General features: G+C 50.4%; 1 protein-coding gene and 1 non-coding gene across 3 annotated transcripts; one reads left to right on the top strand and one right to left on the bottom strand.

Annotated features, from left to right (window-relative positions):
• Positions 1 to 1,229: 1,229 nt before the first annotated feature.
• Positions 1,230 to 23,056, top strand: SEC14L2 (SEC14 like lipid binding 2). 2 transcript variants are annotated; one of them, XM_060612714.3, is made up of 12 exons: positions 1,230 to 1,370; positions 3,504 to 3,579; positions 8,011 to 8,054; positions 8,457 to 8,516; positions 8,784 to 8,972; positions 10,010 to 10,105; positions 10,281 to 10,341; positions 10,973 to 11,056; positions 15,426 to 15,532; positions 15,638 to 15,777; positions 15,917 to 16,086; positions 21,460 to 23,056. In XM_060612714.3, the coding sequence occupies exons 1-12, from the start codon at positions 1,317 to 1,319 to the stop codon at positions 21,588 to 21,590; spliced, it is 1,212 nt and encodes a 403-aa protein (XP_060468697.1). In that variant the 5' UTR covers positions 1,230 to 1,316; the 3' UTR covers positions 21,591 to 23,056. The 2 variants fall into 2 exon arrangements, with proteins under 2 accessions (XP_060468697.1, XP_060468698.1); XM_060612715.3 differs by lacking the exon at positions 3,504 to 3,579 and having other exon boundaries at positions 1,251 to 1,370.
• Positions 19,576 to 19,648, bottom strand: TRNAK-CUU (transfer RNA lysine (anticodon CUU)). The gene has a single exon. It is a non-coding gene; the product is annotated as a tRNA-Lys (tRNA).
• Positions 23,057 to 23,150: the final 94 nt, after the last annotated feature.

Below are 23,150 nucleotides of genomic sequence, written 5' to 3'. Positions count from 1 at the left end.
TTATGGGGGGGGGGGGGGGGAGGCAGGAGGGGGCAGACAGAGGGAGGAGGCTGTTGAGCACAGAAAGGAGGAAAGGGCTTCATTGTATGAGGAAGGGGCTGTCAGACATGGCAAGACAGTCAGATGGCACTGAAGCATCCATCACACAAGTCAGACACGCAATTATAGGAACCCAGAGCTCTGGCCCTTGGGCAGAAGCAGGGGAAGCAGATAAGCTGATAGCAGGCCTGCTTTCATTGAGCGGTGGCTTTACTGTGGCTTCCTCCATGTCCACCCTACATCCCCACCCAGAGGCCAAAGCCTGGCCAGGCAGGCGGCAAAGGGAGGTGTGCAGGGCAGACTAGGGAGTGGTCACAGAGGCAACCCCTTTGTTAGGCACTTGAGTGCATAAGGCACAGAGTGACTTATATACGTTAGCTCCCTTGATGCTCTCAAGCTGACTTGAAATCCAGATCATCACCTCCATGTCATGAAGAAGCTTGGGTGCACAGAGGTGAAGTCGCTTGCTGAAGTCTGACAGACAGAAGTGGAGGATTTAGGATTCAAACCCAGGACTTCTGATTCCCAGAGAGGAAGCACTCCTCTCTGCCTGCTGAGGAGCAGCTCTTGGAGAGCTGGGAAGGTCAGAAGCAGAGGTCAGGGCCCTGGGTTGGGAGACCTGGTCTGTGGTTCCTTGTTCCCTAGGCCTGCCTGCCTCACTGGTGGAGGGAAAAGTCTGTCAACACTGAGAGGCCCCAAGCTGGTTGGCAGCAGTGGTCCAAAACCAATGGCAAAGAGAAAGAGGGCAGGGGCTCCAGAGAGAAATGGCCAATACCATGGTTCATCACAGGGCGATGTCTAGGTTTCAGGACTTGGCCCTCCACAGCGGCACCAGGCAAGCTCTCCACCATCTGGGGCAGTGAGGTTCTGCCCTATGGGGTCTGATTGCAGGAGAGGTCATTAGGTAGCACCTAGATGGGGAAACTGAGGCCCAGAGAGTCAGGTGTCTCGTCCAAGGTCACAGGGGAGCTAAGGATAAATTTGAGACCAGAACCCAGATTTCCTGACCCTCTAATGTCCACTGACCTCGGCCCGGGTGGGGCACTCCTGGTCGCCTCCTGCCAGGGTCTCCGACTTCAGGAGGATAGAGGGCAACGCGCCAGAGGCTCCCGCGCCCAGCGCATCCCTCCCTACTCCACCCCTCGGGATCCTTTAAGAGGCGGGGCTTGGCGGCCAGCCCCGAGGCCCGGGCAAAAGGCTGGGACTTTACTCCGGCGGCAGAGAGCGACCCGTGCTCCATCAGCTGCCGCAACCGCCGCGCCCGCGCCCGAGCCACGATGAGCGGCAGAGTCGGCGATCTGAGCCCCAAGCAGAAGGAGGCGCTGGCCAAGGTGAGTCCTCATCCTGGCCCGGCCCCCGCCCCCCGGCCCGGGGCCTCACCTTCCGGCAGCTGAGAGCTGGGAAGGAACTGGGCGGGGGGCGAGCGACGGTGCGGGACTGGCGGGAGGCTGGCGGAGCTGCGGCCGGCAGCACCTGGCGCCTCGCGCCCCTCTCCCCGAGGCCTGCCCCTCCCTCCCCCCGCCCGCCGAGGAGGCCCCAGGGAAGTTTGGCCACCCCAGCCTCAGCCCCGAGCGAGACCTTGGCGGTGCCACCTGGGAAGAAGTGGTTGCTTGGAAGCCCTCGGAGGTAGCTAAGGGCACAAAGGCAATATTCATTCACAAGACTGGCAGCCGGGCCCTGGGGGCTGGGGCAGGGCCCCAGGTTTCCTTCCATTTCCGGGAGGTTTTCCTCTTACGGGGCAGCGGCACCCTGAACAGGGCCCTGACAGCTCTTGAGGATACTTGGAGAGCCCTTTCTGGGGCACCAAGTCTCTCTGCCGACCTTGGACAAAACCCGTCCTTCTCTGTGTGCTCCTTGATGAAACGAAGTGAGGGGTTGGACCCGATGATGTTCAAGGGAGCACCCTCATGTGAAGGCTGGAATCCTATCAGCGACTCACTGGGTTGAGGTTAGTTTGAGCTCAGACCAGCCCTCCCTTGTCCTGCAATCCAGGCCCCTCCCTGGGACTGGGGCAGATGTTCTTCAGAAGGCTAGAAGGTAAGCCTGGCTTTGCCTTGGCGCCTGGGCAGAGGAGGGGGCAGCAGTTTGAAAGCTGGACCCCCTCTCTACCAACTGAATCTACTTTTTGTTGCCCTTGAGGAGAGGGGAGGTTGGCTGCTCTGGGAGCCAGAACCCATTGGGTCCGGTCCGAAGGTTTGGGATCTTCACAGCTGAGCAGTTTTCCATCGCTGGACAGGGGGTGGGGGGCCAGATGTCTCCTGCCATGGCAGTGGGCTGAGGCATCAACCCCATGAAGGCTCTGCCCCAGGCTGGGCCTCCCCCATCCCAGGGAGGCTGGATAGGGAGGTTTCAGGTTTTACTGCTGACCTGCAGGGGAAGTCAGGCAGAGAAGGGATTAGGTGGTGATTAAACTGGAAACCAGGGGCTGGGTAGGGTCCTTGGTGAGGGGTGGCTTCGTGCCTGGGCCCTGGATGAGCAGTTCCCCTGGGAGTCTGGGAGTCTGGGAGATGGGATGGGATGGGATGGTTCAAGTCCCTGGCTGACCTAGGCAAGGGGTGGAGGTGGCAGGTCCTCATTGGTCCCCTCTGGGCTGTCCTGTAAGGTCAGTGAGTAGGGAAAGGTGAGTGGCCAGGAGCAGGAGGCATGGGGAGAGCACGTGGGGGTGTGCTCACCTACTTGGAGGTGGATGTCCACATCCCTTGTTTGGCACTCCCTGCACTTTCCCCCTTCATGGCTTCCTGTTGGAACTGTTCCCTCCACCTGGATTGCCCTCCTCCCTCCTCCTGCTGCCTTTGAAGTCCTTCTAGCCCAATGCAAATTGCCATTTTTTTGAAGTCATATGAGACCACTGTCTTCCTGGGCCGGTCATAATCAAACTTTTCTCTTCCTCTGCTCCCCCAGCACATTGCTCACCAGTCCATTACTAAAGGGCAGAAGACTACAGTGGCAAGAGTGTGCTGTCTGGCCTCGGACAGACCTGGGTTTGCATCCCAGCTCTGCTGATTACTAGCTGTTCAGCCTTGGGAATGTTACTTAGCCTCTCTGAGCTCTAATTTCTTCATCTGTAAAATAGGGACAGTGAAACCTCCAGGGACTCTGAGTGAGGCATGAATAAGATAAATGCCAAGTTCAGTGCTGGGCACACAGGGAACGCTTGGCAAACCGATAGCTTTTACTGTGGCATGTGCCAGAGTGTCTATTATCACAGCTGGGAACACATATGCCCACCTGCCACACTGGAGTGGAAGTGCACACAGCCAGGCAGAGGTAGTGTCTTACTTCCTTCCTGCCTCCTCCTTGCTATCCACTGAGGCAGCAGAGTGTACTATGCAGCCCATGTGCTCAGCCAGTGTCTACAAGTTGACCCGTACTGAAGAGAGGTCTAGCAAAGTCCCTGCGGAGAGCCCCCAGCAGAGGGTGGTTGGGGTGGGACCTGCCGCTCACCCTACTGCCTCTCCCTACAGTTTCGGGAGAATGTCCAGGATGTGCTGCCCACTCTGCCAAATCCAGATGACTATTTTCTCCTGCGCTGGCTCCGAGGTGAGGAAATCGGGGCTGTGGGAGGCTGGGGCAGGGGCTTGTCCTGGGTAACAGAATGGTGCACTCTGGAAACCCTGCCCCTGGCAATCTGAGAATCCGGAGAATTCAACCTTTAGAACCCAAAGGGCTCTTGGCAATTGTATAACCTTGATCCTCCTATTGGGTAGATAACAACCCTGAGGCTCAGAGAGGTGAAGTAACTTGCTCCAAGTCACACAGTGCTTGAATTACAGGCAGAGAGAAGACTAGAACTGGCGGGCTGACTCCCAGCCCAGTGCCCTTTCCATCCATTTGCTAAATGCACTCTCCCGATGGACTTGGGGAAATGGGTTGAAGAAAAGCCTAGGAAGACCAAGCCATGTGAGAAGTCAGAGGCAGAGCCAAGTTTAGAACCAGAGTGCAGGCCCCTGGGAGAGGCCGGCCCCCTCTGTGACCTCTTGGGATGGCAAGCCACCTGCTGCCAGCAGTTTAGGCAGCTTGAAGGAGGGGCAGAGTGCACGGGGAACGTGGGAGCACTCAGCCAAACCTAGGTTGACAAGACTGCCCTCAGGCCACTACTAGGCTCCAGAGCCTCAAGTTCTAGGTCTAACTCTGCCCTGGTCTGGCTGTGGCGTGTGGGCCAGGGGCACACATCTGCTTTAGGCTCCTCTCTGCTAGAACAGGACCAGACAGGGTGCCTTGCCTATTACAGGATGTAACATGACAGAACTCTGTGTGTGGTGATGAAATGTACATGTTTCTACTAGCTTCAGAGTCCAGTTCAGCTCCATGCCCCAACTCCTGAAATCTCTCCTTTCTTTTTTCCCTTTTTTTCCTCCTGTGGTTCAAGGCATGTGCTACCCTCTCTGGTTCCTGTGACACACTTTTTTTTTCTTTATAGAAATTCTCTTAGCAGACACTGAAATAATAGAGAAAATTCCACTGTGTTAGACTGGCAGAGATTCAATTATGATGTAGAATCATAGCCCCAAATATTAAAGTACAAATCATGCCTGATTATTTATTTATAGATACAGACACACATGTACATACCTTACGGGTCTTGGGACAGGTGAAAAGATGTATTTTCCTTTTCTGTCCAGAAAAGGTACTAGTATGTATCCCATGGTAGGTGCAGCCAGGGAAGCCACACAGGGCCCTGTGTGCCTCTGGAAGTGCCACTTGCCCTTTCCCCCAAGAAGAGCTGTGACCACCCCACCAGCACCACCATCAGCCCACTTGGATTGGGTGAAGGGGCGGCACGGGGGCTCAATGGCCTCAGTCCAGGGGTGGAGGATGTTTTGCTGAAGGGGCTTAGCTAGAAGTGGGCGGGTAGGCAGTGTGGGAAGAATGTGCTGCCTTAAAGAGCCAGCTGTAAGACGATCAAACACCCCACCGAGCTGCTGTTAGGTAGAGACGTGTGGTTTCAGAGAGATGAACAAAATAACACAGCTCTTTTATCTAAGAGAAGGCCACCTGGGCTCCTGGCACTTGGTTTCCCAGGCATTCCCAACTCCCTAGTCCTTGGATAACCCCTCTCTTTGCAGGCATACAGAAGAGTATAGTCATCCTCATTTGCCAGTTAAGACAACTGAGGCTCAGAGCAGGGAAGGCACTTACCTGAAGGCACACAGCTAATGAGAAGCAGAATCAGGGCAGAAACCTAGGGCCCCAGACTCCCAGGCCAGCAGTCTCTCTAGGAAGCCGCAGCTGCCCTCTGAAGACAGGCTCTGCCTCTTCAGACAGAGGAAGTGTCTCCTCTGCCCTTTGTGCCTCACATTTCCTGGGCAGGAGCTCAGGCTGGGTCAGACTCTGCTATGAATTTCAATTACGGTTTTTGTTGCCTTTTTTTTTTTTTTAAGGAAACATTTTCCCTCTTACCTTTGATTCTAAAGGAAACATTTTCAAGGCGCATGCCAGAAGAATGTCTTTCTCTAACCTAGGTGTGAACTCGGGCTTCTACTCTTGGCCCCTTCCCCTCACATGGGTTGAGTTTTCTGCTGGCCCCAAGCCCTGAGAGCAGGCACACAAATCTGTACTGCTTCAGTACAGGGTCAGGTGGCCAGATGAAAACGAGGAGGTGGTAGAAATATTTGTGTGTGTGTGTGTGTGTGTGTGTGTGTGTGTGTGTGCGTGTGTGTGCGCACGCGCGTGCGCGCGCGTGTGCGAGGTGGGGGCAAAGGATGTCTGAGTCTTCTTCACTAGGACTAGGAAGTGATCAGATAAGAACCCAGGACAGCTGCTCCTGGACCAGCTTCTCTGACAGTGCCCTAAGCCATGCTTTGAGCTGCCCCTGACTAGGGCAGCAGGAGCTCTGGAGAGGCCCGACTCAGCAGGCATGGGGAGGCAGTCAGGGCCAAGTGGCAACTTGGGGAGGGCCCTCAAAGGAGACGCTGGATGTTGGACTCTGGCAGATATTAGGGAGCGCCCTCAAAGAAGACGCTAGATGTTGGATTCTTGCAGATACCGGTTAACTGGAGAGCCACCTGGAGATAAGGGGGCTCACAGTTCACTACCACTCCTTCACAGACCAGCTGGGTTCCCCCATCATGATAGCATGTTGCTTTGCATCTTTCATGTGTTTCCAGATCATTAGATGATTCAGTCAGAGATGTGCAGTATCTTGTGCAAGGTCAAACTGCGAGAAAGTGGAGGGGCAGAGAGGCAAACCCAGATTATATTCCTCTAAAAGCCGCCCCTTGCTGCCATGATGGCACGTAAAGGGTGGCCATCAGAAGAAACTTCCTAAGCGCAAAGGCTGTTCACCAGTGTGTGTCCAGCACCAACGAGAGGGGTGGCATTGGTCAGATCTCTTGATATACCCTTTGGGTGCAGGAGTGTGGACTGGATTTCATGATAGCAGAGTCAGGGAATGTGCTCGGCCACTCCCAGAGATCAGTGATTAAGGTGACAGTCCAGAGGGCAGCCTGTCTGGCCCAGCTTCCAGGGCTGTCAGCAGTTCTAGATACCAATCAGATCCACAGAGGACATGCAGCTGGGAGGCAGAGTTCATAGGTCAGTTGGCAAAATTGGTAAGAGTCTGGATCTCAAAAACTCTTTAAAGGATCAAGTGAAGGTGATTGTACCAAGAGAAAATCTGATAGGGATGGGTCCAGAAAACCACCTCACAACATATGGGATGGAGGCTTCCCAACAGCACAGCTGAAAAGGATTTGGGGGTTTCCGTTGACTGTAAGCTCCATCTGAGTTAAGGGTGGGACTGTTGCCGAGAAATTTCTTAGGCTTTGTTGGAGAAGGGTAGACAACACCTGGTGCTGTGCTCAGTTATGGACAGCACACTTTACTTTATCATTTAAAAAAAATTTTTTTTAATGTTTATTTATCTTTGAGAGGCAGAGACAGAGACAGAGCATGAGCGGAGGAGGGGCAGAGAGAGAGGGAGACACAGACTCCAGGCTCTGAGCTGTCAGCACAGAGCCTGACGCAGGACTCGAACCCACAACCCACTAGATCATGACCTGAGCCGAAGTTAGATGTTCAACCAACTTAGCCACCCAGGTGTGCCTGGACAGCACACTTTAAGAAGGGCACTGGCAAACTGGGAAACATCTAAAGGGAAGTTCTGTAGATGGACTTGAAACTGGGCTGTGAGAAATGGTTAGAGAAAGGATCCATGGATGGGCAACATGATAGCCGAGAGGACTCAGGTGGCAGCACAGAGTTCACTAGTACTGAAGAGGCTGTCACATGACTGAGGAAGCGACCCTATTTTCTGAGTGTCCCGGCTGTGGACCTCGGTGTAACAATGAGGGCTGAGTGCAAATAGCAGTGCAGATTACCTGGAAGGAGGTGGCATTTGGGGTAGTGAGGTCTTTGTGTTCAAGTTTGAGCAGAACGACTTGGGGTTGGAACATGAAATGAAGACTTGGCCCAGGTGAACTTGAATTCTGAAGCTTTCCAGGAACCGTGGGAGGAGGGCCCTCTGTGTCTCATTAGGGTATGCATGGATCCTTTGAAGATAGGGCAAGGTTGACTCGAGGCAGGTTGACTCAAGGCTCATCAACTCTATCCTACTGGGATGTTCTGCCAGATCCACCCCAGACTGTGGGGCAACTATGCTCATCTTTGAACTGTGGATCAAGTTCTCAGAACTGGATGTTAGACCATGAAGATTAACTTTGTGTAACTGGAGAGGCAGAATGATAAAGGGGTCCAGGGTTTACTTTCCATGAGAGAAGATAAGATCTTTCACCTATTGCATCCACTAGGGTAAAATTCTTTTAATCCTGAAGTTGCAAGGCTCTAGCCACCTGCCCTGATCCTTGACCTTCAGGGACTGTGGTGTTCCAGAAGCACCCAGTGAAGGTCTTCATGTTACCTTCTGCTTGTGGGGTGATCTGGGAGTCAGCCCCTGCGTGGGAATAGGGAAATCTCCCTGTCCTTGGATGCCCAGCCTGCTGGTCTAACCCTAATCACGTTTCCCTGTTACAGCTAGAAACTTTGACCTGCAGAAGTCCGAAGCCATGCTCCGGAAGGTGAGATCCATTTGGCTTCATATCCCACTGTTGCCTCCATTCCTGCCTGTCAGAATCACACTGTGCTTCTTTTGTCCACCCTGCCCATCCAATCACAGCTTTTGGCTTGTGTGACATATCTGAGTATTAGCTGACCATTGTTACCTTATACCTCTGTGACAAAGTGCATTCCCTTTCTTGGAAACACAGAACTTTAATAGTTCTGGGCCAGCCAAGAATTATAATCCCTTCTTCCCAGACCTCTAAACCATGCAGTGCCTTCTTTTCCATTCCTGCCAGTTGCCTTCTCATGACGTACCTGAGATGTGATGGTGGCCTCTTCATACTGTCATCTATTGCTAGATACCCCTTAAGAGTTCCCCCCACTCCTGCTCTTTTAAAGCCCTGACTGTGTGTTTGCAGCACGTGGAGTTCCGAAAGCAAAAGGACATTGACAACATCATGAGCTGGCAGCCTCCAGAGGTGAGGACAAATGATCTTGCCCCATCCCTACGTTGGGTCTGTTAGACCCACAATCTGTGCCCGAATCTGGTGGACTGGGACCTTCAGAGGAAAGGTCTGACAATTCTAAGTGAGCTCCAGTGGTTCCCAGGGTGGGTTATCTATTGGCACCCAGGAGAAGGCTGTGGAGGGAGAGCTTGATGAACTCCTGGGAAGGCCCTGGGATACAAGGAAGGCACGACTGCCCTGGGCCTGCTGACCAGGTGCCTCCTCTATGTTTTTGCCCAGGTGGTCCAACAGTATCTGTCAGGGGGCATGTGTGGCTATGACCTGGATGGCTGCCCCGTCTGGTACGATGTCATTGGACCTCTGGATGCCAAGGGTCTGCTCCTCTCAGCCTCCAAGCAGGACTTGCTCAAGACCAAGATGCGGGACTGTGAGCGGCTTCTTCAGGAGTGTGTCCGCCAGACCGAAAAGGCAAGTGGGCTTAGCACGGTTGAAAATGAGTTCATCACAGTAGAGGTGTTCAAGCAGAAACAGGCATATCACACAGGGATTTAAGCACAGCTTCAGGACTGGGGCCCAGACGTTTGGATTTCACAGACGAGTGAAATTACAAAGTTTTGGGGACTGACATACGTTGCCAAATTTTTATTTTTCCAAGTAAGGACTTAAAAAGAAAGTGTACCAGCTACTATTGCCATAATCAGCCGCCAAAACTATAGGAATGGCATAATCTCAGAATAAAGAGCAGTCCTTTAAATTGAAGAAATTTATTACATTATCATTGTTTTTCTCATTCATCTGGGCACCAGTAAAATCTTTGTCATGGACCAGCCTGTCCTCGGACAAGTGTTTGGGTACCGCTGGTGAGATGAGCTCAGAGTCTGTATTCAAAACAAAAAGGTGAGGACAGGTGATTCCCTCTCTAAGAAAAAGACTGAAGGGAGAGCTGGAGCCACACTGACCATCTCTTCTGCCTTCCTCTTCAGCTATCATAAGGATCCAGTGAAATGATGTGATAAATTTGGGAATACTCCAACACCGTCATTCACAAACATGCACTGAGAGCCCAGTGTGTGCAGAGATCCTGCAGGTTGGGGACACAGAGAATCTTTAGGTGGGCATGTACCCTTAAGGGCTTAGGTTGGATGGAGAGTCTCCGTGCCTGCTCACCAGAAAAGTTGCCCAACGAGGCCCCACGGACTGAACACTACCAGGTGCTGCACACAGAGGAAGGGGGGGCACCAGGTCAAACTGCAGAACAGAAGGGACCTCAGAGAGACTCTAGATCCACCCAGTTGTTTACTGGACAAGAACAGGGACACCGAGGCAGGAAGAGTGACTAGCCTAGGCCACAATTCTGGCCTGGGGGTGATTATTTCAACATGGAAGGCCCTTGGTATGGCCCTGTCCAGATCTGGGCCCATGAACAAATCAGCAAATGCCCTGAACTGGCGTGGGCTTCTGCATTGCAGAAGCCTGATGTGACTCTGCTCCTCTGTCCTCTGCAGATGGGGAAGAAGGTGGAGACAGTCACCCTGATTTATGACTGCGAGGGTCTTGGCCTCAAGCATCTCTGGAAGCCTGCGGTGGAGGCCTATGGAGAGGTGAGGAGCAGGGCTGGGAGGGGGCTGTGAGGAGGAGAAAAAGTAGGAGTGAGCCCCTCTGCTAGGATGCTCTGTGGGTGAGGTGATGGGGGCGGAGTCTAGCCTGAAGGAGGCGGGGCCCGCCTCCCTGGTACAGAGGTCTGGGCCCTCTAGACTCCGTGATTTGTTTCCACAGTTTCTCTGCATGTTTGAGGAAAACTATCCGGAGACACTGAAGCGTCTTTTTGTTGTTAAAGGTAAGTTGAGGGGCACCTGGGTGGCTCAGTCAGTTAAGTGTCTGACTTCAGCCTGGGTCATGATCTCATGGTTTGTGGGTTCAAGCCCTGTGTCAGTCTCTGTGCTGACAGCTCAGAGCCTGGAGCCTGCTTCAGATTCTGAGTCTCCCTGTCTCTCTACCCCTCCCCTCCTCATGCTTTGTCCTTCTCTGTCTCTCAAAAATAAATAAATGTTGAAAAAACAATTAAAAAAAAAAATAAAGGTAAGTTGGGAACTATCTGTGATGAAGTCAAATGGGAAAGAGGGGCCCAAAATGTTACTGGGACAGGTCCAGGGGAGTAGAATGGGGTGAGCCAGAGGAGGGGATCTGGGGACCCCTGACATATGCAGACTGGGTTACAATTCACAAAGCTTTTAGGATTTATTACCTCCTTGGAGCCAGCCAGACGGGTGAGATAGGAAGGCAATACCCACTTTCTAGACAGGGAAGCTGGATGTCAAAGAGGTGCCTGTGCCAAGCCTCACACCCTGGGCTGTGTGGGCTCCACAGCACTGGGGAGCTTGTGGCCTAACACAAGGGACTGTGGAGGACACTGTTAGGGACAAAGTGAGCCTTGCTCCCGGTCTCACATTGCCTGGTCTCTGTTCCAGCCCCCAAGCTGTTTCCTGTGGCCTATAACCTCATCAAGCCCTTCCTGAGTGAGGACACTCGCAAGAAGATCATGGTCCTGGGAGGTGAGTAGCCCAGACTCTTCTCAATGCCACTGGATGCTCTGTGGGCCAAATTGGGGACAGCTTTAGATGTATCTAAGGTGAAGGCTTCCTCTGCTGGTTTGGTAGCAGTGAGACCCAGGAGCAAGTAGGGGCCGGGCTAGGGTCTGCCTTTCTGTTTTAATAAGAATGCTTTCTCTCAGACACTCTAGAAGAAAGTACTGAGCTCAGCACTGTAGATGCAAAGATGAACAAAATACCAGTCTTGCCCTTAAGGAGCTTACAGGGTAATAGGAGAGAGAAGACCTTTAGAGAGAAAGCAATGATACAAGCTAGAAAAGGTACTAGAAACAGCAGAGAGAAGGTGCACGGAGGAAACAGGAGCAGAGGTTGCTTTCAGTTAGGGGCAACTAGGAGTTGCTTCCTTTGATGAGCACCTACTGTGTGCCAGGCCCCCTGGATTAGGTGACAAAGATGAGTAAGATAGAATCCCTTGAAGAGCTCCAGGCCCTCTTGGGGAAGGGAGATGCAGACAACACATTACATGTAAAAGAGAGAAAGCAAGTGGGTGGGGACACTGAGCAGGGACACTCACCTTCTTCTGACCCAGGAAGGAGCAGATGCCTACCTCACCTGAGTGCTACAGAATGAGTTAAGAGGCAGCAAGATGATGCCAGGCAGGAACCTGTTGGGCAGAAAGAACAGCACTGAGGAAAGACCTTACACACCGTGGTTTAGGCAATTGTAGAGAGCACGGCAGGGTGTGACAAGAGAGGGGCCACACTGGAGAGGGGCCGAGAGCCAGGGCACAGAGAATCCAGGGCACCATGCTGAGAAGCCTGGACATGACTCTACAGGCCACTGGGAACCACGGAAGATTCTGAGCAGGGAAGGTACTGGCATCAGATTCTTAAATTAATTAATTAATTAATTAACTTTCTAGCCATTTTATTATTATTTTTAATGTTTATTTATTTTTGAGAGACACATCGACAGAGTGCAAGCAGGGAAGGGGCAGAGAGAGAGGGAGATACAGAATCTGAAGCAGGCTCCAGGCTCACAGAGCCCGACGCAGGGCTCAAACCCACAAACCGTGAGATCATGACCTGAGCTGAAGTCGGACGCTTAACCGACTGAGCCACCCAGGCGCCCCTATTTTATTATTTAAAAAAAAATGTTTTTAATGTTTTTATTTATTTTTGAGAGAGACACAGAGTGAGTGAGGGAGGGGCAGAGAGAGAGATGGAGACACAGAATCTGAGGCAGGCTCCAGGCTCTGAGCTGTCAGCACAGAGCCCGATGTGGGGCCCGAATTCATGAGCCGTGAGATCGTGACCTGGGCTGAAGTTGGACGCCTAATCGACTGAGCCACCCAGGTGCTGCCCTTTATTATTTTTTAAAATGTATGCTCAAGTTAGCTAACATACAGTGGTCTTGGCTTCAGGAGTAGATTCCAGTGATTCATCACTTACACATAACACCCAGTGCTCATCCCAACAAGTGCCCTCCTTAATGCCCCTCACCCATTTTCCCCCACCCCTCCACCCCCATCAACCCTTAGTTTGTTCTCTGTATTTAAGAGTCTCTTATGGTTTGCCTCCCTCTCTGTTTTTATCTTATTTTTCATACCCTTCCCCTATGATCATCTGTTAAGTTTCTCAAATTCCACATATGAGTCAAATAATATATTTCTTTCTCTGACTTATTTCGCTTAGCATAATAGCCTCCAGTTCCATCCACGTTGTTGCAAATGGCAAGATTTCATTCTTTTTCATCATTGAGTAGTATTCAATGTAGTAGTATTCAAAGTAGAATTGTATATGTGTACCCCACCTTCTTAACCAGGATCAGATTTTTACTTTATATTTTAATTTTTTAAGTTTATTTATTTTGATAGAGAGTGAGAGAGAGCACAAGCTGGGGAGGGGCAGAGAGAAGGAGAGACAGAATCCCAAGCAGGTTCCATGCTATCAGCGCAGAGACCGACGTAGGGCTCAAACTCACATAATGTGAAATCGTGACTGGAGCTGAGATCAAGAGTCAGATGCTTAACCAACTGCACCACCAGGCACCCCAACCAGGATCAGATTTCAAATGGAGACACATTTTACTGGCAAGCTTGCAAAGCACAGGTACCAATTTGCAGTGTGGCCACAGTCCATGCAAGAGGTGTTGCAAACCTGAGCTGGGGAGGTGGCAGTAGGGATGGAGAGAAGAGGATGGACTAGAGACTTACTTAGGAAGTGAAACAGCAGAACTCAGTCGACTGGATAGAGGAAGGAAGAGAAATCTAGAAGTGACTTTCTGGTGTCTGGCATGAATGACTGAATATCACAATCATTCTGGTACAATTCGTTCAGCTAGAGAACACAACTGGAAGAATAAGCTTGATGTTGAGTTTGGGGAATCTCTGAGATACACAAATGTTGGGGTTACTTGAGCCTGAAGCTGAGGAGAGAACTCCAGTTTGGAAATTCGGGAGTTATCGAATACAGGCAGCAACTAAAACCTTGTGAGTAGATAAAGGATGCCCACAGAAGAGTGGAGGCTCAGCCCTGGGGACTGTCCAAGCTCAAGGGCAGGCAGAGCCAGAGGAGCCCACCAGGGAGAATGAAGAGTGATTGATGAGGTTGGCAGGACCACATCCGGCAGGGATTGGATGTGCTGGGGAGCTGGGAGAACATCAGGGCACAAGAGGGAAGCTGGAGCAAGAGACACACAGGAATCAAGCCAGCCACGGACAGAGAGGAGCGGAGTTTTACCGGAACATTAGGTGAAGTTGGTGGGAAGAAAAGACCACAGAGGTAGATTGGGACTGGCTCCTGGCAGACTCGATGCCACCCGTGGAATTGAACTTAGGGGTAGGTAATACAGATTCTGAACGTTTCTGAATGTTCACCATTAGGCAACACATTGAAAGTGGAAATCTTCCCAATGTGTATTAATGAACCCCGGGAGCAGTGTGGAGCATTCTAGAAAGTACAGGACTTCTGGGATTTGGTCCTGACTCTGCCAGCAACAAGTTCTGCTTCTTGTTGCCTCAGTTACTCTCTCTGTAAGATGGGAAGTTCTTTTTGGCCTTATTCCAACTCTCCAGCTGAGCTGGGGGAAGACATACAAAATCTGAGCAAAAGGCTCTGATGATTCTTGGCTTTTCTGCTGCTACCACCCACCATAAGCATGCGGTGGTTGGGTTTCCTGGCAGCAGAGCTGTAGAGAAGGTGCCGTCTGTTCTCCCACCCACACCTGAAACCCTTTCAACCAAACCCATCTCAGTCTCGGAAGATACAGGATCTTCAGCAAAGGAGGGAAGACATTCATTTTGGGTTGGTCAGTGAGGCTTAGAAGCACAGATTAAATCACTCCCCAAACCACAGACGCTGTGTCATAGGAGTTGCATGGTCCCGGGACCCTAGAAATCAGAGGGTTGGGAGACTCTGGACAGTCTCTGTGGGCTTCCAGCCGGTACCAACAACAGAGGATACTGGGTTGTACCCCATGACTTGGAGCTGCTGCCTATTTATGGTCTATATAGTCAGCATGGAAAGGTTTCCAGCATCAAAATATTGTACTTGGCTGATAATAGGTTAGGAATTTGGTTCTCAGCATTGGTTGCACTAGAATCAAACTCTCCAAGTCAGGAAAGGGCTTGGTTATTTACAAAAAAAAAAGGGGGGGGGGGGCGAGTCACTGGCAGCTTAGACAGCCTGAAAAACAGCAGAAGTAAAGTCGTGGCTGGGGTAAAGCCAAGGGAACCCATTTCAAGGGCCACTCTACAGTGGTGCATTCAGTAACTCACAACTGAGCATGATTCGTATAGATGAAAGTAGGGGATGAGACACAGGGTTGTGCCCTCCTGGAATTCAGTCTACCCAGGACAGATTATGTTGATTCAGGCCCTCCTGCTTGATGCATATGCTGTTCCCTCTACGTGGGATGCCCTTCCCTTTCTTTGTTCCCTCTGCCTGCACTGCAGGTATTTGTATCATCTTCCAAGGAGTGATAATATATTCTGATGTGCGTAGGGCACTTAACAGTTTATGGCATCTTCTCAAGTACTTAGTTCACTTCACCCCCCGCTGAAGCCTTGCAAGGTGGGAGGAATCAGGCTCAGAGTGAAGCAATGCCCAAGGTTGTTCAACTGGCCAGAGGCAGGGGAGACACGACTCAAGGTGTTCTGATTCTTAGTTCAGGGCAGGGCAATCCTCTGGGTGATGGTTCCTCCTGAATCCCCTGCAGATCTGTGTGTATACTGTGTACTCCTAATGCCTGTGTTTTGCGTCCTGGGGCAGACAGGGTTTTTCCTGCCTCTTTTGTGTTGACCACCAGGGCCGTGAGGAAATCTTGCCTAGTGGTGACCCTTTTTTTCTCCTTCCTTCCCGCTACTGCCCAGCAAACTGGAAGGAGGTTTTACTGAAATATATCAGCCCTGACCAGCTGCCTATGGAGTATGGGGGTACCATGACTGATTCTGATGGAGACCCCAAGTGCAAATCCAAGGTAGGGGACTGCATGCCCCCCGCTGCGTAGCCCATAGGGCTAGGGGATCGCCCGGGAAGCCTGGCTCAAATGCCCATTCCAGTTCATTCTGTATTCTGCTTCTAGATCAACTACGGGGGTGACATTCCGAAGAAGTATTATGTGCGAGATCAAGTGAAACAGCAGTATGAGCACAGTGTGCAGATTTCTCGTGGCTCCTCCCACCAAGTGGAGTATGAGATCCTCTTCCCCGGCTGTGTCCTCAGGTAGTGCTCTGGACCCTAGGAGGCAGCCTGTGCCTTTGAGCCAGTGGGTGGGCCGGGCTGGTAGAAGCCCTGGGGGCAGGACCCCAGAGAGTGCACACGTGGACGGAATCACGTCTCAATGGGTGGATGTCTCCTGCAGGTGGCAGTTCATGTCAGATGGTTCAGATATCGGTTTTGGGATTTTCCTGAAGACCAAAATGGGGGAGCGGCAGCGGGCAGGGGAGATGACGGAGGTGCTTTCCAACCAGAGGTACAATGCCCACCTGGTCCCTGAGGATGGGACCCTCACCTGCAGCGATCCTGGCATCTGTAAGTCTTGGCTTAGAGCCCCTGCCCTAGCTGTCTGCCTGTGAGGTCCCTCTTTCTCCATGGGTTTGTGCTCTCAGACTGTTAGAACTAGACATAGGGCTCCATCAGATCAACCCTCTCCTGACATAGATAAGGAAACCTAGGCTTGGACAGGTACAATGACCAGGTGACCCTGCTGGTTAGTAGCAGGGTGGGACTCTGACCAAATACTCCCAGGTAGAGATGAGTCATGGTGCTAGGTGATCACAAGGGTTCAGAATACTTGCTATCTGGTTTAAGACTAACTGGATCTATGACTGTCATCAGACATTTCTTGGGAATGTTCCTCTCCCCAGACATCAGAGAGGCAGAACTTGCCTGGGTGGGTGCAGGGATCCCCGGGTGAGCAATGCTGAAAAGCCCAGTCTTGATCCCTCTGAGCTTCATTTATCTCCACCTTGATCAAAAAAATGGGCACAGACCATGAATAGGAAGTTTGGGCAAGAGGAATAAGAATGGCAAACAGGCATTTGAAAAAGTGTTTGACCTCACTCAACTTTGTAGTATCTATTAAAATTCCCTTTTAGCAATTCTAATTCTGGAAATTTAGTCTACAGGAATGTTTATACAAAGACACAAGGATATAGGTACAGGGATGTTCCTAGCAGTGTGGGAAACTGGCAATAAACTAAATGGCCTTAATAAGATCTCGTTAAATGAATTATGGTCCATGCATACATGTATATGGAACACAATATACACATTAGAGGGAATGAATTGACACATAAGATGTCTGGTACATGTTTTAAAAAAACAAAGAGGAAGCATAGCATATGGTGTACACTCTGCTTTTTTTTTAAACATGTATATTAAAAATAATTCTGGGGAATAGTGGTTATCTCTGAGATGGTAAGAAGCTTATAGAGGGCTTTAATTTTTTTACATGAGTTCTGCAAATAGTTATTTTACAATGACCACGTACTACATTTATAAGTAGAAAAACTACACACACACACACACACACACACACACACAGACACACACACACTTCCCTTCCAGTCTCCAGTTTCCTTTCTATTAGAGCCAATGGGCCAGGCATGGAAAGTCAATGAGAGCAAGGCCTTTATCATTAAGCCACTTGGATATGACTATAGACTAGTCCTTAGGCAAGTGACAGCCTCCCCGGGCTTCGGTTTCCTGATTGCTAACTGGGGATCAAACTCTCTACCTCATGGGGATAGGTCTGTGCAGCACTTAGCATAATGCCTGGCGTACAGCAAGCACTTAACACACTGTAGTCACCATTATTATTATTAGGGCAAGACCTGGCAGGGAGAAGGGCCATCCTGGAGATGGTGTTGGAGATGGGAGAAGCCCTGTGCCCCATTTCTAGGGTAGCATCACTAGGTGATCTGAGCTAGCCCCCAGATGCCTCACAACATCATCCCGATCTCAGATTCCATGTACTTCCCCACATGCCAGGCAATGTTCAGTCTCTACAGCCCCTTCTTCAGATGTTCTGTGGTATGGCTCCCCACGGAGGAGGAGTATTCTTGTTAGTGAGCAAGCAGGCAGGTCCTTGGAGGAGAAGGCATATTACTACATGCTTCAGTAAGAACAAGTCCTAGCACACCAGCCCAGATACTATTATCCACAGAGCATAAAGTATTTTGTATATAAGCTTCAATTTTTTAAAAAAAGTTTGTAAAAATGTTTATTTTTGAGAGAGAGAGGGAGAGAGAGAAAACAAGTGGGGGAGGGGCAGAGAAAGAGGGAGACACAGGATACAAAGCAGGCTCCAGGCTCTGAGCTGTCAGTACAGAGCCCGATGTGGGGCTCAAACTCAGGAACCATGAGATCATGACCTGAGCCGAAGTCAGACGCTTAACCGACTGAGCCACCCAGGCGCCCCAAGCTTGAATTTTTTAAAATATTTTTTTAACTTTATTTATTTTGAGAGAGAGAAAGAAAGAGCGAGCAAGCCAGGGAGGGGCAGAGAGAGAGAGAGAGAGAGAGAGAGGAGAATCCTAAGTGGACTCCATGCTGTCAGTGCAGAGCCTGATGCAGAGCTCGATCTTACAAACCATGAGATCATGCCCTGAGCCAAAACCAAGAGTTGGACGCTTAACCAACTGAGCCACCCTGGTGCCCCAACTTGAATTTTTTTTAATGACAGGGAAGCTGAGGTATAGAGAAGGGATGTCACCTCTCCCACAAAGTAGCTTGTATGAACACCGAAAGACAGAGGACATGAGGCAATCCTAGAGTCCTGGTCCAGATCTCTAGGCCATAGCCTATCCTAGAGATGATCAGGTCTGCCCTGATGTTACAGAACAGAGAGTGGAGTCCCAGACCAGGGAAGTAATTTACCCAAATTCATGCAGCCAACAGTAGTGCCCCACCCATTTTCCAGCAGTGCTCATTACCAATTATAGTACCAGAAGGACACAGCCTGAGAGAGGACCAGGAACCTTATAACATAACCAGGCTTAGGTTTGCAAATCCCAAATATATTTTAGCTCTTCTTGGATACATTCCCAGATGGAACGTTTATCGGCCTGTGGGGCCTTGACTGCCGCTTCTTGTCCATTCCAAGGAGGATTAGAGGCAGGTCACAGCATCCACCTCCCAGGTGTAAAGACAATGAGGTGGGATCAGCTGTTGTCTGGAGCCATGGCTCAGGTTAGACCTGAGCCCAGAGAGAATGCAGTATTAGGTTACAAACTTACCTGTGGGAGGGCAGTGCCCTTGGAGAGCCAGGTGACCCCCTGCAAAGTGGAACATAATCGCTCAGTGGAGAAATTAAAACTCTGTGCCAGCCTCCAGTGGTAAGAACACATTAATTCTCCCCAGGCCACACGGGTCCTTGCCCAAGTGTACTTAATGGCTGAGAAGGAGAAACAAAGTCTGAATTGATTTCACTTATTTTTTTTTCTCAACTAAAATTTCCTGAGGGCCTGAGTGTAGAATACTTGGAAAGAAGATTCAGAAGAAAAGATATGGACTTTGTCTGCCAGGAGTACTTAACATGGTCTAGAAGACCTAAAAGACTAGATGAAGGTTCAACAGTACTTCCAGGCAGTGTTGGGGAGAAGAGAGTCTTGGGGAGAAGAGAGTCTAGCCAGGCTCCAGGAGGCTTGGTTTCTGAGTCCCCCCTGTGCCACCAACTCTCCCAAGTGTTTTGGGCAGGTGTCTCTAAGTAGTTTTTGCTTTCCTCCCCCTCCCCCTCCCCCTCCTTCTAAGTTTGTTTATTTTGAGAGGATGAGCAGGGGTGGAGCAGAGAGAGGGAGAGAGAGAATCCCAAGCAGGCTCTGCAGTGTCAGCACAGAGCCCCATGTGAGGCTCGATCCCACGAACTGTGAGATCATGACCTGTGCCAAAGTCAAGAGTTGGCTGCTTAACTAAGCCACCCAGGCACCCCAGCTTTTTCTTTCCTTCTTAAAATGAGGGGAGTGGGCTAGAGCAGGAGGTCTTTTTTTTTTTTTAGTTTTATTTTTTAAGTAGTTTCCATGCCCAACGTGGGGCTTGAACTCACATCCCTGAGATTAAGAGTCACATGCTCTACCAACTGAGCCAGCCAGGCTCCCCTAGAGCAGGAGGTCTTAATCTGGGGTTTGTGGACTCCCCATAGATGTGACTGTGAATCTTAAAAGACCAAACCACCTCCCTTTTATAACATAGAGTGTCTAACATCCCCTTTTCTATTCTCAAATGAAATTCATGGATAATATAACCCATCTAAACACATGATTTAAAAAGCAATATAATCTCCCACTGGGAGAAATAAAAGGAAGTTAATTTAGAATATATATTTGTTTCCATACATAAACGAGAGGGCATGATTACACCCATGTGCTGAGACTCTTCAGAATGGTGCCTTTCCCATTGGGACCCCCTGCCCCCAAGGGTCCATGATGGGGTCCAGGGGATCTGAAGTTGTATGATTTCATCAGATTCTCAAGGGGCCAGTTCCCCAACAAAGGTTGAGGAGCCTTAGCCTGGAAGGATCTCTGAGGGCCCTACAGGCCTGTGAGTACATGATTAGTGTACAAAATGAACCACGTAGTTCATGAACTCCACTTCCCTTGGGCCTGGGCCTTAGAACAGCCTCTTCCTTGTTTCTGAGAGCAAAATATCATACAAGGCAGAGCCATCTTGATCCTGGTGCTTGGTCCAAGGAGCTCAGACCTTTCCTCTAGCATGACTGATTCTAGTTGCTAGGGCTCTGTTGTCCAGGACAGTGAGGCAGTGTCTCTCTTTCCGGAGGGACTACTGGTTCTGAAAAACCTCTGTGCAGAGAGAAAATCAATGAGTAATACTTCCTTCATACCGTGAAAAAAGTGTGGGTGGAGTGTCTACTCAAGGTCTAAACTATGTATTTTATTTAGGGGCAGGAAAGAGGAGAGGTTAATTCTCAGGATTAAATATACTCTTTTTTTGGGGGGGGGGGGGGCTTGTTCTAAGTTTTTATTTTTGCTGGGAAAAGCGAGAGAAGTCCTGGATAGGGAAACGGCAGAGTGAGTGTTTTTGTTCTCACACCCTGTTCTCTTGAAGGGGTACTTGACTGAAATGGAACAACTTCTAAAAAAAAAAAAAAAAAAAAAAGGGTTAGATTAAAAGCAGTCTGTTCCTCGGCCAAGGCTTCAAAGCCTTCTCTGCCAACTGCATGCCCACTTTGAGTTTTCCTAATCATTTATGATTACAAACAGGGGCGAAATGAGCATCTTTGTCCATTTATTTGGGACAAATTCATTGGGATGAATTCCTGGTTCAAAAATTCTGTGTATTTTTTGCCTTGGCCAGAAACTGAACAGGGCTCGTCTTTTTCCAGGGCCCAAGGCAGGCAACAATGCAGACCAGAGGGAAATTGCAGCTCTATCACCTCACCATGTGACACAGTGACCTCCTTTTTATACCCTATAAAGCAGGATTAATACTGAATTCATAGTTACTTGGAGCAATAGTCTAGTAGTATATATAGATTACCGAGCCAGGGCTGAGACACAGAAGTAGGCATTTTCCCATAACTATTATTATTTTGACAACTACTGCTGCTACTAATTCTGCTATGCTATTTCCAGGCCCAGTTCAAGTTCTAACACCTCTGAAAAGCCTTTTTACATGATTTCAGTCAATAGGGCCCTCTCCTTCCAAGCTGTTAACAGATATGGTTGTCTCTCTCACTCATCTGGCACTCGGCATGTTCCGTCTCATATATTTTTTTCTCTCTGTGAATATCTTGTCGACCCAGCTTGATTTAAGTTTCAGAAGGTGAAGGACCATTGCTTATGCCACCTTCATCCTCATTATGGACCACACTGCCTTGTTCAGTCAACAAAACTCGCTGCCCTTTGTTAGAATTGCCTGAATGTCTGGTTTTCTGCCTCCCCTCAGATGTCCTGCGGTTTGACAATACCTACAGCTTCATTCATGCCAAGAAGGTCAGTTTCACTGTGGAGGTCCTGCTTCCAGACAAAGCCTCAGAAGAGAAGATGAAACAGCTGGGGGCAGTCACCCCAAAGTAATGCCTCCTCCCACAGAAGGCCTGGCTCCCTCAGTGTCTCCCTGTCAGTTTCTGTCCCTTGTAGCAGTCATTTGCCCAGTATCCAGATGCCTCCCAAAAAACTGGGCTACAAGAAAGACCTTGGGCTGGATTTGGGAAACTTTCATTTCGGAATTAGGAAGAGGGAGAGTAGCAGGAGAGGGTCCCCTTGCCTCTCAAATTGCTAAGAAGTCCCAGGGTCTACCATCCATCCTATAAGCTGTGCCAACTTGACCTGTCCAGTGACAGCTGAGACAGGAAGTGAAAGGGGGGGAGATGGGGGTGGCAGCAGGGAAGAAATTAGAAAAGGGGGGAGAGATTGAGACCTAACACTTCAGGGAAGCCAGCTGTAGGGGAGGAACTTGTTCCCAAATGAAAATGTTAAGTCTAGATCATAATGAGGAGTATAGCAAGGTAGCAGGTTGCTAGAGTTATGGTGGGGGTCACAAACTCTTCTAAACTTTCTATCACCAAGGCTGGGATCTTTTGGCTTTGCCTACCAGGTCTCAGAAGATGGTCTGAGTCAGTGTAGATCTTCCCACTCAGGGGTAGACAGGAAGGCCACCTTGAGATTTTTGCAATTCTTGGGACCCACTGGCTGTCTCTTTAATTACTGATTGTCAGTGACTCAGCTTCTCAGGACAGTGAGATTTGGTGCCCAGCCACTGTCCTCCAACGTAAACAAAGCACAGGGAAATTACCTCCAGGGATCCCAGCTCCATGATGGGCCAGGGAGGTTAGGGGTGGGGGTGAGTCCTGAGGCTTCCACCCCCCCCCTTTTCAGTGCTGCCGGCCTCTCATCAAGTTAACTCTCCATTTGAGCACCCCACACAAAAATGACAAGTGGGCTCAAAACAGTAGATCTCAGTGAGTGCATTTCCCAGTCTGAGTCTCCCACGGTGCCGGCCAGGCCGCTTCCTGACTGACCTCAGCAATGCTTTGGCAGTCCCATCTCTGTGGGAGGCATTCGGCTGGTGCATCGGGTTCCTGGTGTCTGGCGGGGAGGCTGCCCGGGCAGGGGGCCTTTGGGTTCCTGGTGTCTGGCGGGGAGGCTGCCCGGGCAGGGGGCCAAAGCCCGGGCCAGCATCTGGGGGCAGCCACAAACGGCCTCACAGGTCCCCAGCCCCTCCATCCACAGTGACGAATAGGGGGCGCTTGGCGACTGGAGGGCACGGACCCTGGGGCAACCACAGCACTTAACACCACGCCCTGCAAGCGAACACTGGAAAACGAACCCGCCTGGGCCCTCGCAGGGACTGCTTTCCCTCCGAGACCCAGGCCCCGGCCCAGAGTGGGGAGATGGTCTGGTGAAACTGAGTAGGGGCTGGGCTGCGTGGACAGCAGCCAGACCGCTTGGCAGGGGTCACCCCGACCTCGGTTTACAAAGCTCTGTTAGGAAAATTAACCAATGAATAAAGCAACATTCAGTGCACAGGAAGTGGAAATGAATGCCCGCCGCCTCGCTCCTCTCTGCCCCTCCCTCAGAACGGCAAATTTACGCCTCAGCAGCACCTAGCCGGCAATAGGTGGGGCGCATACGCAG

The sequence above is a fragment of the Panthera onca genome, chromosome D3, assembly GCF_046562875.1.
Source record: "Panthera onca isolate mPanOnc1 chromosome D3, mPanOnc1 haplotype 2, whole genome shotgun sequence".
Taxonomy (NCBI): domain Eukaryota; kingdom Metazoa; phylum Chordata; class Mammalia; order Carnivora; family Felidae; genus Panthera; species Panthera onca.
This window is presented reverse-complemented; position numbering and strand designations above follow the sequence as displayed.